Here is a 14,689-nt window from a genome sequence, read left to right on the forward strand (position 1 = left end):
ACACGTCCAAAACTACTCAGCATCTAGTCTGTGCTTGGGTTTGGGTGCAGGCTGCAGAAGGTGCAGCTCGGGCGGTCAGAGCGCTTCCATCCAGGGGTCAAAGGTCTCCTGTTCTCCAGTCTAGTCCTGAGAGTGCACAGCCTTCCTGTCTGTCTACTGCTGCATCATCCTGCCACCTGCTGGTCCACTCACGTCTCTTCACAACTTCCTGCTCTGGCTAAAATCTGCAGCTCATTTTGCTGTTGCAACTGTTTCTCATGACTCATAACAACCAGCATTTGCATCTACGGGTCGCCCAGATGCCTTTGTGTGTGACTGCAATCAGCAACTTACAAGGAAAAGCAGTTAGTATGTTGGACACAGATACACCTCCATTAGTGAATAAACTCGGGAATACTTACTGTGCAGACCTTAGATTGATGTCTGTAATCACGTTTTATGCTGTGGAATTGATTGATTAAGCCGTTTTAAGTGTGGAATTGATTTTCCCTCCATGACACTAGATTTGTTTTTTGCTAATTACATTTTGCTTCAATAATTTATATCTTTAAATTCACAACCTTAAAAAAACAATATTTCCAGCTGACATCCAGTAGTCTAATGTTGAAATACTTGAATTATATACAATGTACCTTTCCCTCAGTCTTCATCTTATGCCATGTCATCTGACCTTCAGCCACATGTTTTAGACATTCAGATGAACTGAGAGGCTGAGCTTTAAACTGATTGCTATCCAGCAGTGAGTTGGAGGAAAAGACCACACAGACAAGTCAGGCCCAAACAAGAGATCTATTAGAAACACCTGGCTGAACCTGAGTCTTCACATACAGTACTGTTGTAGGTACATCGTATTCCTGCAATACAGCATAGTCCAATAGGTAGAGCATAGTCCTACACCGCGTACTGTTTCATCTCTCCACCGCTACTGTACAGGTGAGAGAGCACCGCTGGAGCGATATCGTCTCATTACTCGAAATCATTTGTCCCGCTTCCTAAAACGTCACTTCCGCCTCCTGTCCACTCACAAGCCAATCAGAAAACACCCGGAAGCGTGTTTGTTGTTCCGCGCTAGCTCACGTCACTGAGCAGCCCACGGCGCTTTTCGTGGACCAGCGGTTCCGTCTTCTCTGGACGGAGACGCCACACGTTCAGTTTGTGTAGAGATGTAGGAACCAGAGCCACTCTTCATTGTCTGTTGAGCCACTGTGCGTCCGGACGAAAGCAGCGGATGAACTGTAAGAATGAGATCACAAATTAAAAGACAACATTGCGTTTTGCTTCGGTTACACACATATGAGCGTTGCTGATGTTGTGCATGTGCAGTTACACAGATTTGCTTTCAGTATTGCTTCATTTGGGTCGTCTGATAGTTTTGTGCTTGTTCTGCTCATGTTCTGGAGGCAGTTGTTTATAGATACATTATATCGAGGGGAAACCAAATAGGCCCATAATAAAATAATTCATATTTTATGATGAGGAATTGGTTCAGACTTTAAACATTAGCTGTGTCTGTTTTCATACGTATCCAGAAAATGGGGCCAAGTCAGTGTAACTCTAACCCAACATGACCCATGTGCATGTTCTTCAGATGGTGTCTGTCTGAGGGACATCATGGATGAAGCCAAAACAAGCCGCGTGTGTCGACCCCAGCGGATCAGTAGGTCTTCTAAGGTCAGTGTGTCTGACAGGACTGAACACAGGGAACCAATGAAAAATCTACTGAAGCTCAGCATCTTTACTCGAATAAGTACTGATGCGTTTTTATCCAAAAGATTCAAGGCAAACAGAGTAAATTTTTGATTTAATGATGGGGGCAAATTTTGATGGTCTGTAAAATGTGTAACATTTATTAGAAATAAAACACATGAAGTGTTTAAAACTTTGTCTTGAGATCAGATGTGACGCACTCATTGTTATGTCATCACCTACCATTGTATGGTCTGTTAAAAGCCCTGTTAGCAATGCGTTTGTCCCCTAGTATGTGACACTATAAGATGTTTTTACCCCAACATGCAGAGGGCTCACCCTTGAATTCCTCAGAAGCCGCTTTCTGCCAGCACAGGGCAGAAGTCTTTTATTTGTGGCCTCAAAAGAATCAGAGGATACAGGGACTCAACCAGACCTGAGCTAGATCCTATCTCCTCCTGTTCAGTTAACCGACAGTGTTTTAGTGTGTTGTCTGCAGGTCTTTCGCTGTGTTGAACAAGCTGCAGAGTTGCTACAGGGTCTGAACGAGCAGCGCCATCACAGCCAGTTCTGCGATGTTGTTTTGGTGGCCGATGACCAGCATGTCCCCGCTCACCGAGCCCTGTTGGCCATCACCAGCCCTTACTTCCACGCTATGTTCACCATGGGTATGAGGGAGGAACACCAGCAAGAGGTACAGAGGATACCGCAGAGAAAAAAACATCCTAGACCTGGAATCCCAGGGAGTCAAAGAAAGCTTGTCCTCTTCCCATGTGTAGGTGGAGCTGGTTGGCATGTCTTACATCGGTCTGAAGACTGTGGTGGACTTTCTGTACAGCGGAGAGTTGCCACTGGATGGGGGAAACATTGACTATGTGCTGGAAGCTGCCCACCTTCTGCAGGTATGAAACTGACCGGAAGCTTTGGCACAAATGATGAGCTACACTGGGTCTCTGCTGGATCGTGATGCTCTCACTTGTTACCAATTAAACTACTGTACTCATTTGGGAACATTTCAGAGCAGAGTAACTTATTCACTGACATTTCCTGTATCTTTCTGGTTACAATTATAGCATAAAAATTCACAGTGATCATCATGTCCTCACATAAAATAATGTGTCATTTGACAAACCCTAGAATTTGGTTGCAATGATTAAACTGCTGCTGTTTAGGTGTGGCGAGTGGTGGATTTCTGCTGCCAGTACCTGGAACAGGAGGTGAGTGAGGACAACTACCTGTACCTGCAGGAGCTGTCTCTGCTCTACAGTCTGGAGCGGCTGGAGACCTTCATTGACTGCTTCATCCTCGCGCGCTTTGCCACGCTCTCATTCACGCCCGACTTCCTTCTGAACATTCCGTCACACAAACTCTCCTCCTACCTCTCCTGTGACCAGGTAATTCACAAAGGAGCACGTTTTGAATTGATTTAGTGACTATTTGAACTACAAGATCTGACAAATGATCAATTTAAAATGATCTGTTTTCACTGCAGTACATTTATGTTTAAGTTGCAGGTCTTGTTTTTACCATCAGGTGTCGCAAAGCTGTGACTCACTTCTATCTGTAACTTACAGATATTACACCAAACACATTCTATTATACAGTATCTGATGCTGTAACATATAGTTACACAGGTGCAGTCTAACAGGGTGGAGATAAACAGACTCACTGACTATAGGAGGAGCTTTGTCTTAATGTTATAATGTAGAGCTAGTCAAATTATAACGGTTAATACAGGAACTTATGGAGGAGAACTTTTTCTTTGGCCTCTTTTTTCTTTGGGCTTTGTTCATTTAGATTGTTGATGGCAGACAAACAGACTCGTTACATGGTAAAACGTGTTAAATGTTATGAAGGAGCCTTCATGCAAGTCTGGGGACGTCCTTGTGAAAAGTGAATGTCCTAACATTCTATTTCGTGTCTATTTCTATTTCAACTGCTGATTGATTCCTGGACTTTATCTCAGTGTTGGTATCTAATATTGTCCTCAGGTCCAGCACAGCAGTGAGCAGATGCTGCTCCAGGCCACCCTGCAGTGGCTTGGCCAGACTCCAGAGCGGGCTGTTCACGCCATGCAGCTCCTCCCCTGCATCCACTTTCCCCTGATACAGGTGGGGGAGCTGGTGGGCCAGGTGCTCCCACGGATGCGAGCTCTGCTGCCAAAGGAGGCCGGCTGTGAGGTGCTGGTGGAGGAAGCTGTGCAGTACCACTCCAGGCCCAGTGCGCAGCCACTGCTGCAGACAGGCCGGACCATGCTGAGGGGAGGGGTGGAGCGGCTGCTGCTCATCGGAGGAGAGGTAAACGTTACACCGTTGTGTTCTACGCCTCCTGGGTTTGATGAACCAGTCAACCCTGCTGCATTGCTGGAACCGCAGGTTTCAGAGTTCGGAGAGGAGCTGAGCGCCAGCGTCTGTCGCCTGGACAGTGAGACGGGGTCGTGGGAGGTGGAGACGGAGCTGCCGGCCCAGCGCAGCCACCACTGCCTGGCGGTCCTGGGAGGCTTCATCTTCGCCGCTGGTGGCAGCTCGTCCAGGGACAACGGAGGAGACGCTGCCTGTAACCTGCTACACAGATACGACCCGCGCCACAGCCAGTGGACCAGGGTACTGTGGAGACAACGACGCCACCTCAAACGGTTGCTTCGCGGTTCCTCAGCTCAGAGACAGACGCCTTGATCTTTTCCAGGGGGCTCCGATGAACCAGCGGCGAGTGGACTTCTACCTGGGTGCAGTGGGGAACTGTCTAATCGCCGTGGGAGGGAGAAATGACAGCGGAGCCCTGTCCTCGGTGGAGGTGTACCGCCCCGACGAGGACAGCTGGTCCTACGTGGCAGGACTCCCCAGGTAGGACTGATTGGTCTGTTTGCCCCGTTTGAGGGAGCTTTGAGTCTACAGATCCAGAGAGGACGCTATCCTGAGCCTTTTGCTTTTTGTAGGCTGACTTACGGTCACGCTGGGACGGTGCACCGCGGCGTCGTCTACATTTCAGGAGGACACGACTTTCAAATCGGCCCGTACCGCAAAGACGTCCTGAGCTACGATCCGTCACAGGACGGCGCCCCGTGGGCCGAGCGCCAGCCCATGTCTCTGGCCCGGGGCTGGCACTGCATGGCATCCCTCAACCACCTCGTCTATGCCGTCGGGGGCAGCGACGACCACGAGGACACCACGGAGCGCTTCGACATCCTGCACGCAGAGTCCTACGACCCGTGCAGCAACCAGTGGACCCGGGTGGCACCGCTGCTGCTGCCCAACAGCGAGGCGGGCCTGGCCGTGTGGGCCGGGAGGATGTATGTGCTTGGAGGCTACAGCTGGGAGAGCATGACCTTCTCCAGAGCCACCCAGCTGTACGACCCGGACAAAGGCACGTGGTCCAGAGGGCCCGACCTGCCCAAACGTACAGCAGGGGCCTCGGCTTGTGTCTGCACCGTGAAGCCCTCGCGACTGGTCCTGTCCAGAGAGGACGACGGATGACGAGCATAGGGGAACTCTCCCTCTAGATACAGTAAAGACTCAGCTCTGAGCTCAGAGACTGTCCTGTGACAGACACCACCTCACTGCTTGGACAGTGTGTAAACCATCATTGGTCTGTAAATGTGGACAGATTTCACATGATGACAGTATGAATGGAGACTAAACAGGGTTTTATTCAAACAATAAAGTACAGACAGGGAGACAAAGACGTGTTGACGTGTTGCTGCGGCTGCTGCTCCAGGCGGTGTCATTCAAAGGGGTAGTACGGATGACTCCTGACTCTGAAAGACACAGTGACAAAGCAGAGAATGCAGCAGATGCACCATGAGCTGAACGCAGGCTGGAGACTTACTCCTCGATGGCGCAGGCCCTCCACCCGCGGTCCAGTCCTCTCAGGGTCTTCATGTCTTCCACTGTGAGACGGAAGTCAAAGATCTGCACAACCGGCACCACAGAGCGAGCGCTTAGTCAATAGAGTGACCTATTTAAGGTTCACTAGAACAGATCGATCTTGTTTAGTCCACTAGTCACTAGGTTGAGACTCATCCAGACTAAAGCCTCCCGCTGCTCTGACCATAGGCAGACTAGGTGTGTCTGCACCTTAGATTACTCTAAGTCATTGTAGCAGTGGTCGACACCAAGTTGGTTCCTTTTAGAACAAATGTTTTTTTTACCTTTGTGTTCTCTAAAATGTGATGAGGTTTGTCGCTTTTGGGGATGACGGCAATGCCCTGCTGCACGTGGTACCTCAGCAGCACCTAGAGGAGGCAGGCTGTTACTGATGAATGCACCACGTGTTGCTGCTGTGCACACCCACCTACACACTCACCTGTGCTGAGCTGCGTCTGTGCCGAGCTGCTATTTCAGCAACCACTGGATCCTCCAGGAGCTTGTGTGGGTCTGTGTCCTTCCTCAGCCTGGTCCCAGATAAGAGAACAGGAACAGTTCATCAGTGTCTGTCTGTCTTTTGTGTGTGTGTGTGTGTGTGTGTGTGTGTGTGTGTGTGTGTGTGTGTGTGTGTGTGTGTGTGTGTGTGTGTGTGTGTGTGTGTGTGTGTGTGTGTGTGTGTGTGTGTGTGTGTGTGTGTGTGTGTGTGTGTGTGTGTGTGTGTCTCTCTCTCTCTCTCTCACAGCTCTGGGGGTCTCTCTGGCGAGCCAAAGGGGCTGTAGGCCGTCAGTGCAATGTTCCTGGATCTACAGAACTCTATCATGTCGGTCTGCACCAGGTAGGGATGCAGCTCCACCTGTGGGGGAAGAACAACCAAGTTACCTGCACGTGCTGCTCCTCACAACACAGAGACACTCTGTTCCACCAAATACCAACCTACACAGGGAAACATTTGCATCTATACAGGCATGTTAATCATCATTACATAGTGGCAAATGCACCGACGCAGAAGCAGAGTTTGGTCATCATTTGAAGGGACCCACAACGATGATAGCTTCATCTGTGATGATTCTCCTACCAGTCCAGCGTTGTGTGAGTCAAATACTATGTATTTCATGGTCACACACATGGTTTTATGTCTCTGGTATGCGTACAAGAAATGAAGATGCAGGCCATCAGCTGAGCGAATGAAGCTGAACCTTCAGTACCTGGTTGACAGCAGGGGGCACCCTGCACAGGGCCAGGAGTCTCTCCAGCTGCAGGATGCTGAAGTTGGACACACCGATGCTCTTCACCTTCCCTGACGCTTTCAGGGCTTCCATCCCCTGCAGACAGTGACAGTAAGTGGCTGCAGACAGCGACTGATGCGTGAGAAAATGCAGATGAGTTCTTACCCTCCACACGTCTACGTAATCAACGTCAGATGTCAGGATCTTCCCATCAACCCTTGGGAAAAGCTCATTGCCCATTTTCTAGGTAAATATTTGAAAGTAAGAGACAGAACGTAACAAAAACGCTAAATTCTGGCACATTGTGTTGAATGTTCAACCTGGAGGCCAACAGGGAAGTGCACAAGGTAAAGATCCAGGTGGTCCAGCTGCAGGTCCTTCAGGGATCGGTTCAGGCACACAGGGATGTCCGCGGGGGAGTGATGGGTGCACCACAGCTACAAAGGAAGGCACCACGCGTGAGGAGAGGCCTCGTCCACCGCGTGCTGCTCTCTCCATACACACCTTACTGGTGATGAACATATCCTGGCGCCTGATGATGCCCTGCTGCATCTTGGCCTGCAGAGCCTTCCCAATGTCCACCTCGTTGCAGTAACTGTGCGCCGTGTCTATGTGGCGGTAGCCGGCGGCAATGGCGGTCTCTGCTGCTCCCTGGGTCGACGTGGGGCGATTGGACGACTTCGGCAAGAAGAGAACATGAACAGCGTCATCCAGGGAAGTTTGTAGGTCGGTTCTGTGGGCTGTGCTCATTTAACTTAAGATCATAAGATCTAGCTTCCCGTTTCGCTCTAAAATGGTTGATGGTTTGCAATAAGATCAATAGGAAGACTCATTCATCTATCACTTGGACACGTTACCTTTTAAGAGAAACTTCAGAGCGTCAGACATCTGCTCTTAAAATATTCTATCTCACCGGTAATAACTCAGAAGCTGTTTGAGGTGTGAATGTACAAACCCAAGCATTATGTGCTTTTTAGAATATAGACTTCAGCAATAAGCATCAGATTAAAGTGAGTCAGTTATGAAAAGGTCAAAGGTCAAGACCCCTGTGAGCATGCTCCATTCTTGTCAACATTACAGTATATCTAAGCAAACAGCTGTTGGGCGCTTCCGTCCCTTTGGCCTCGTACACACTCGGGCACCAGGAAGCAGCCACCAGAGCTGCTCTGCACAAAGCCACGTGCTATTGCCTGTCCGTTAGAAGCCAAGCGATACAGTAGAGATGATATAGTCATCTCGGGATCTTCACCTATAAACACCACAGACAGAACAGACCACTGACTGCTGAGCAGCTGCACATACAGAGTGTTGCTACCTTCCACGTCCCCAGGCCCAGCAGCGGCATGTGTGCTCCATCGTTGAGCTCGATGGTCCTGGCCTCCGGTGAGTCCTCCATGGAGCACATGTCACCCAGCGAAACGAGAAGCTCCGGGCTTCACCCCCTCCCCCTCAACGTACAGCTGCTGAGTCAACGGCCTTCCTGCTTCTGCTTATCACATGTCTGTTCTGACTTTCCTCCAACGTCTCTTTGCTCTGGTTAATTATTGGACAATGCACAAGGTGCTTCACCGTCATTAAGTATTTATGTGTGAGTGCTGTAAATGAGGAGCAGCAAATTGCAAAGGTCACTTGGCTTGGACACACACACACACCACCGCCTTTTGTTATTCTTTCTGACAAATCTTTAATCTTGGCCCCTTAAGCTCCTTTCTTTAGTTCTCTGGGTTCCTTTAGTTGATTTCATGTGACTGCTGTGTAATGTTGACTTTGATCAGATCATCTCTGTGATTGAGCAATAACTTGGCGCAAGTCAAAACATGTTTATTTCAACATTATAATAATATGCGTTATTTATATATACAGGTAAGGAGAAATTAAAAGTTAATAATCATGGTTCACCTGTAGTATTAAGGCTGAAGTAATAAAGGTACAGTAATTTTGGAAAAAAGAGATGAGACTTTGTTAAGAAAAAAAACTTCAAAGTCATATATATGAACATGCTACTAAACAAGAAATGCCAACAAATAAACATTCATAACCAAACACATAGCATCATATCCCCTAATTAGCAACAGCCTTTTTTTTTCTAGCAGGTTTCTCATAAATTTTAAATTGAGGCCTGTTCTGGACAAATTAGGGGCCACAGGACATCGAAACAGGCCCGAGCAACGGAACACGAGTCAGAAGGTGCCTGAGGGTGAAAGAGGGAGACACAGGTCACGTGTACTGTAGCGTGAAGGCCATGTTAGCGGTGAGGAGGTGGACACCAACGATCCACAGTTACCTTTTCACATCGGTATAGATTTAACAGATTTTACAGAAGGATCCTTCTTGACTCCTGGTCAATCACGAGTGGTCACCTTTTCTAAATCCGCCCCGTGGTTCATCAGTGAGCTCCGTCAGATAAAAACAGCCAACAGCTTTTTCATTCAACCAAGCTAAAAACAGCCTACAGTGAATCAAAAGACTAGAACTAGTCTATTACTACTCAAACATAATCAATAACATAATCAATAACAGTCCCAGCAATTCAAAACAACTTTCTTCTGTAATAAATCGTCTGCTCGAACCTCAAAGCCACACTTGCAGTCATCTAACAGAGGAGCAGTGCAACAGCTTGATTGTACATCTGAAAAAAGTTGTTTTAGCCCATGATCACCTCGAAAACTTTCAGTCTGTTTCCCACAGTAGAGACAGTCCTGGTGAGGGTCACCAGTGACCTTCTAATGGCTGCTGACCGGGGCTTCGCTTCACTACTCATCTTTCTAGACCTCACAGTTGATTTGATACAGTTGACCACAAAGTTCTTCTTCCCCGTCTACTGTATCTACAGTAGCTGGTCTTTTTGGTGCGCATCAAATACAGTATAAACTCTGTTTATCAGGAAATCTTTATATCTTAAAGAACTCCTCACACCACAATCTACAACAAGACACCTTCACTGCCCAAGTCCTTACTGTCTCCTCCCTCCAGAACCAAACTGCATACGATGGGGGATCGAGCTTTTCAGCTGCGGATTTTACTTAATAATGTGAGAGCACCACAGACCGTGGACTGTTTCTGTTCCCTTTCTATTTTATATATGTTTACCTATGTTTTTTACCCATGTTTTAAATGTTTATCCTTTATCCTATGTTTTATGTTTATTCTTGTTTTTAATTTCTTGTGTAGCACATTCTTTATGAATAAAATGAATTATTAATATTATTGTTGTTCATTACCATTTCCATTGGTGCCACTTTTTTCTTTGTCACCTTCTCTCACGAACCCCGAGTTTTTATTGTTACTTTCAATGTGATTAACTTGATATGATGATATGATGTGATATGATGAAGTATCAGACAGTCAACAGACTGTTAGCACACTGGACAGTTACGTCAGCTGCTAGAAGCGTCTGTTGAGCAGAATGTTTCAAACCCAGCTGAGCTGACAGGAAGCGTCACAGTGACACGGCGTGTTGAACGGTGGCGCTATGGACTGACTGAGCTCTGACAAACACACAGTTTGGAAACTGAGAGCACTTTACACTTTATATAATCAGCACAAGAAATCTCTGATATAAAATACATGTAATTCAATAAGACACAAAGTTTCCTAATAGTTAAAGCAGGACGTTTCCAGTATATCATATCTATTCAAACACATAAGGCAAAAAAGTGCCAGCTGGTGTCGGTTGTGTGTCTACGAGGCAGCAGAAGTAATGTCTACACAGACAGCACGTACAAAGACTATATAAATACACACATATACAAGTAAAGCTTAACAATGGTTGCCTGTATAAAATATAAATATTTACTCCAGATGCAACTCGACCACGCGTCGTGTTGTTTTTTATGATTTTGACTCGGGGGATGATTCAAAGCTTCTGTCCGGTTCGGTCCGGTTCGGTCCAGCTGATCCGGCGCCGCCTCACTGTTCCAGATCGCTGCTGTCACAGCTGCGAGGCCGGTAGTGGCGCTGGCAGAACTCCCTGATCCGAGCGCACGCCTCCACCATCATCTCCTCCGGCACCGTCACCACGATGCGGAAGAAGTTGGGATACTCAAAAGCCTGGGAGACACGAGCGCGTTGATTAGTTGAGGTTCAGGTTCACCCGTTACTGACGCATCAGCAGCGACTCACCGAGGCAGGAAGACAGAACACGGACTGCTCCGTCACCAGCTGCTCGGTGAAGTCCACGTCGTTCTTAAAGCCTGGGAAGTGGTCCATGTCGATGCCAACCTGCACAAAGGGAGGTTCAAAAGGTCACTGAGAGTCTTATTGCCAACAATGATGATGATGATGATGATGATGATGATGAAGAACAGAAGGATTACACTGGATCGACATATGAGTTTCTGTGTATGTCAAAATGAACTGACCATGAGGTACATGGCCCCTGAAGGCATCACTGGGTTCAGGCCGGGGACCGTGGACAGTTCCCCGAAACAAATCTCTGAGTTGGACTGAAGAACAAACAGTGAGAACGGACAACGACAGCGCTGTACTCACGCGACGTCACAGCAGCTGCCTGGTGTTTACCTTGAGGAAGCTGATGGTTTTGCTGTAGAAGCTCTGAGGCGTGTTGTTCAGGATGTTCTCCAGAGCTCCTTGGACGATGGTGCAGGCTCCCAGGATCCGCTGACTCAGCTTCACCAGCCCCTGTCGGATCTGCAGAGGAACCAGCGTCACACAGACACACACACACACACACACACACACGGTGCCTGCGTCCTCCACCAGAGGCGGCTCCACGTACCTCAGATCCCAGCACGTCGTTCCGGTCATGGATGAGGATCCATCCCATCCTCCAGCCTGGGACCAACCAGCGTTTGGCCAAACCTCCGCAGGACAGGATGGGCACGTCGCTGCTCAGAGACGCTATGGACGGACAGCTGCAGCCGGGGAAAACCTGCAGACGCGAGGGGGCTTTGATTAATGGGAGAGAGGGGAGTCGGAGGATGCTGGAACACACTGTTCCTGGAGCTGCTCAAATGTGAAGAAGGTGAATGTGAGGTATCTTTAAAAAATCTCCTTTAGGAAAAACTGGAGGATTGAGAAAAGTGGAGGGTTTTACAGCGTGGGACTGTTCAGGGCCGTTTCGCTGTTCAGACACCCTGGCCCCTCCAGATCGGACCCACCCTCCAAGTCCTCCAGAGCTACATCGCCTCTGATTGCAAACACATGGAGTTGAAAAGTGCCGAGTCATTCTGGTCTGCTTGTGGTGCTGGGGGCGCGGATGCACCCAACCACCCCGGCTTTAAATGCTTCCACTCACAGCGGCTCGTGGAACAAAATAAAAAGCCACAGATGTGCAACATTCATTCATGGTGCTGCAGTCTTTGTGTACTTGATGTTCTCTCTCAGCGCCCTCTGATCCTTTTCCTTCATTCATCTCTGGCAGGAGAGAATCGATCGATGAGCTGAGTGACAGACGCATCCAGCTGCTCATCAGCTCATGCGAAGTGGAAAAGTACTGAACAAATAAAGACAAATCTGTGTGTGTGTGTGTGTACGTGTGCGTGTGTACGTGTGTGTAAATGTGTGTACGCGCGCGTGTGCGTGCGTGTGTGTGTGTGTGTGTGTGTGTGTGTGTGTGTGTGTGTGTGTGTGTGTACGTGTATGTGTATGTGTACGTGTGCCCACTTGTTTGCATGACCCTTAAGCAGTACTAACTTTCAAGGCTGACATCGGCGTTGCTGTTCCATTCTAAGTAAACTGACATTGCGTTAGCGGATGCTCCACTGCTGCACCAGGCCTCATTCACACACGGCCTTTAATCCTCCCCGTGCCGATGTGTGATTGCAGAGCCAGGTCAGACTCAGCGTTCGCTGTTGCCGAGGGAAGAATGTGCTTCGCTAGTGGAACAGATGTGCCACTCACCATGTCACTGTAGATCTCATCTGCCAGGATGGGGACGCAGTGTTTGGAGGCCACTGAAAAGAAGAAGAAGAAGCGAGTTGGTTCCTCCCTAGGCTGAGGCTGCTTTACAGCCAGCTACAGCATCACATGAGAGCCGCTGACCCTTCAGGATCTTCTGGACGTGGTCCCTGCTGAAGACCGAGCCACACGGGTTGGACGGATTGGTCACAATCAGACAGGACGTCCTCTCATCAATCAGACTCTCCATGTGCTGCAGATCCACCTCCCAGGACTTCTCCGGCTGCGAAGCACAGAGATTCCCTACGTCAGCGTTTAATATGAGGCCCGACTGGAACCGACACTCAGACAGGGATGAGGTAAACAAAGATGGCCGACTCATTCATAGCGTGGTGTAAACTACACATAGTAATACAATTAGTAGCAGTTCTTTATGTGTGTTTAGAGGTTGAGCTCACCAGCAGGTTGTAGAGCTTGACCTTGATGCCCATGGACACAGCCAGGGTCTTATAGAGGGAGAAGCCCGGGCAGGGGACCAGGATGTTGTCCCCCGGGTTGCACAGCACACCGATCACCAGCTCAATGGCCTGACTGCAGCCGCTGGTCAGGATCACGTCCTAAAGAGGGATCAGTTCACGTCACGTTGCTCTGTTACAGGGTCACAATGATCAAGGAGTGGAGCAGTGAACACCTCTGCCTCCAGAGACGCCTCGGGGCAGCTGTAGAAGTTGGCCACCGCCTGCCGGCTCCTCAGGTAACCTGAGGGGGGCGCACGCGGGTCAGACACGGGCACACGCGGAACAACGGGGCGCTGCGGGTGAGGCGGGTGAGGCGGACTCACCCACGGACGGAGCGTAGCCGTTGAACTTGTGGGAGTCCACGGCGTCCCTCATGGCCTGCAGCACGGCCTCGTCGGTGGGCAGGTTCCCGAACACGGTGGGGTCCCCTGCGGCAGAGGCAGCCTCGTTCAAGCACAGCATCGTTACGTCACCACAGCCGGCTCAACGACCTCCCGGGCCGCTCTCACCTATGGACAGGGCGATCATGGCCTTGTCCTTGTTGGGGGTGAGCTTCATCCCGTCCACTATGGCCCGGATGGGGTTCAGCGTGCTGTTCGCCATGTCCGAGGCCTTGACGTCCCACCGCAGCCGGCGGCTCTTGGCTTTGGCCGGGTACAAGCTGCCGTTGACGCTGACGTGGTGGACGCCCTGCTTCCCGTTCAGGCTCCTCGCAGGGACGCCGGCTTTGCCGCCGACTCCGTTCATCTGAACCAAATAAGACTTGCTCTCCATCCTGCAACGGACACGCGCCAGCACCACTTCCAATTCACTTTGTTGTATTAATAAAGGCACGATATGTATTAATAAACGTTTGTTTTGAGCTGTCAGTCTAGCGTCAATAATTAGTTTTATTAAAGTACGTCCAGTCGATAAATTTAATTAATTTCACGGCATCGCAGTGAAAAAAATGTTTCAGACGCTGTCGGAAATTCCATTTAAATGAGCAACATTTATAAATTATATAGAATAATAAGTCTTTTATCTAATTCGTACATTTTTAAAACTTTTATTAACTCTATCAGATTTTGTTACGCCTAATGTTTGTATTTAGAAAACAAAGCAGATGTTTTATTCTCGTTCGTTCAACTGACAGGACTGAGCTTAAAACACGCTGACATAATAACGAAATGGTCTAAACTAAAGCATTCTTTGTGACGTTACCTGAATAAAAGAGTGAACCGCGCTCGTGTCACTCACCTCGTAATAATTCAACGCGTGGCCTGGAGCTCAGTTTACATAAATCGGACGGTGCGCTATGAATCAGGCGGTTTTATACTGGGATCCTCTGACATGGGAGTTGGACCCTGCACATATTTCCATTGGTGGAGGCTGAGGGCTGAGCCACGACACCCACCTTACATCACTAAGCAGATCCATACCACCTCGAACCCTTAACGGCACCAATTACAGAGGAGGAGGGGACTGTGACGCACGCACACAGCGGCAGACGTGCAGAAGTGAAGGACAACAACACCATCAGAATGTATGTTCCCAC

The 14,689-nt window shown here is 48.9% G+C and overlaps 3 protein-coding genes across 4 annotated transcripts; 1 reads left to right on the forward strand and 2 right to left on the reverse strand.

The window, feature by feature from the left end:
* The first annotated feature begins 1,054 nt into the window (after positions 1-1,054).
* Positions 1,055-5,363, forward strand: klhl36 (kelch-like family member 36). The gene is made up of 9 exons (XM_029154142.3): positions 1,055-1,235; positions 1,589-1,671; positions 2,186-2,380; positions 2,466-2,588; positions 2,859-3,080; positions 3,678-3,983; positions 4,062-4,289; positions 4,372-4,529; positions 4,622-5,363. The coding sequence occupies exons 1-9, from the start codon at positions 1,229-1,231 to the stop codon at positions 5,157-5,159; spliced, it is 1,860 nt and encodes a 619-aa protein (XP_029009975.1). The 5' UTR covers positions 1,055-1,228; the 3' UTR covers positions 5,160-5,363.
* zgc:56622 (uncharacterized protein LOC326033 homolog) lies at positions 5,309-8,449 on the reverse strand. 2 transcript variants are annotated; one of them, XM_041071266.2, is made up of 10 exons: positions 8,091-8,449; positions 7,280-7,453; positions 7,096-7,212; positions 6,941-7,018; positions 6,755-6,871; positions 6,290-6,402; positions 5,989-6,076; positions 5,834-5,917; positions 5,512-5,572; positions 5,309-5,440 (listed from the first exon to the last, which is right to left on the reverse strand). In XM_041071266.2, exons 1-9 carry the CDS (start codon positions 8,178-8,180, stop codon positions 5,561-5,563), a joined length of 873 nt encoding a protein of 290 aa, XP_040927200.1. In that variant the 5' UTR covers positions 8,181-8,449; the 3' UTR covers positions 5,309-5,440; positions 5,512-5,560. The 2 variants fall into 2 exon arrangements, with proteins under 2 accessions (XP_040927200.1, XP_029009973.1); XM_029154140.2 differs by having other exon boundaries at positions 5,512-5,594.
* A 1,842-nt stretch (positions 8,450-10,291) lies between these two features.
* On the reverse strand, positions 10,292-14,547 carry tat (tyrosine aminotransferase). Its single transcript, XM_029154137.3, has 12 exons — positions 14,392-14,547; positions 13,662-13,927; positions 13,476-13,580; positions 13,326-13,393; positions 13,093-13,251; positions 12,779-12,917; positions 12,638-12,690; positions 11,514-11,666; positions 11,297-11,425; positions 11,137-11,220; positions 10,898-10,996; positions 10,292-10,825 (listed from the first exon to the last, which is right to left on the reverse strand). Exons 2-12 carry the CDS (start codon positions 13,924-13,926, stop codon positions 10,685-10,687), a joined length of 1,395 nt encoding a protein of 464 aa, XP_029009970.1. The 5' UTR covers position 13,927; positions 14,392-14,547; the 3' UTR covers positions 10,292-10,684.
* Positions 14,548-14,689: the final 142 nt, after the last annotated feature.

Source organism: Betta splendens, chromosome 6 (assembly GCF_900634795.4).
Source record: "Betta splendens chromosome 6, fBetSpl5.4, whole genome shotgun sequence".
Taxonomy (NCBI): domain Eukaryota; kingdom Metazoa; phylum Chordata; class Actinopteri; order Anabantiformes; family Osphronemidae; genus Betta; species Betta splendens.

Excerpts from the sequence above, each read along its gene's own strand:
- klhl36 (XM_029154142.3), top strand. Across the intron at positions 2,381-2,465 it reads GGGAGGAACACCAGCAAGAG|GTGGAGCTGGTTGGCATGTC; the intron begins GTACAGAGGATA and ends TCCCATGTGTAG. Across the intron at positions 2,589-2,858 it reads AAGCTGCCCACCTTCTGCAG|GTGTGGCGAGTGGTGGATTT; the intron begins GTATGAAACTGA and ends GCTGCTGTTTAG.
- zgc:56622 (XM_029154140.2), bottom strand. The coding sequence starts at position 8,180 with ATGTGCTCCATGGAGGACTCACCGGAGGCCAGGACCATCGAGCTCAAC. Across the intron at positions 6,403-6,754 it reads TGCCCCCTGCTGTCAACCAG|GTGGAGCTGCATCCCTACCT; the intron begins GTACTGAAGGTT and ends CTTCCCCCACAG. Across the intron at positions 5,918-5,988 it reads ACAGACGCAGCTCAGCACAG|GTGCTGCTGAGGTACCACGT; the intron begins GTGAGTGTGTAG and ends TGCCTCCTCTAG.
- tat (XM_029154137.3), bottom strand. The coding sequence starts at position 13,926 with ATGGAGAGCAAGTCTTATTTGGTTCAGATGAACGGAGTCGGCGGCAAA. Across the intron at positions 13,581-13,661 it reads CATGATCGCCCTGTCCATAG|GGGACCCCACCGTGTTCGGG; the intron begins GTGAGAGCGGCC and ends CCTCTGCCGCAG. Across the intron at positions 13,394-13,475 it reads CGGCTACGCTCCGTCCGTGG|GTTACCTGAGGAGCCGGCAG; the intron begins GTGAGTCCGCCT and ends CGCCCCCCTCAG.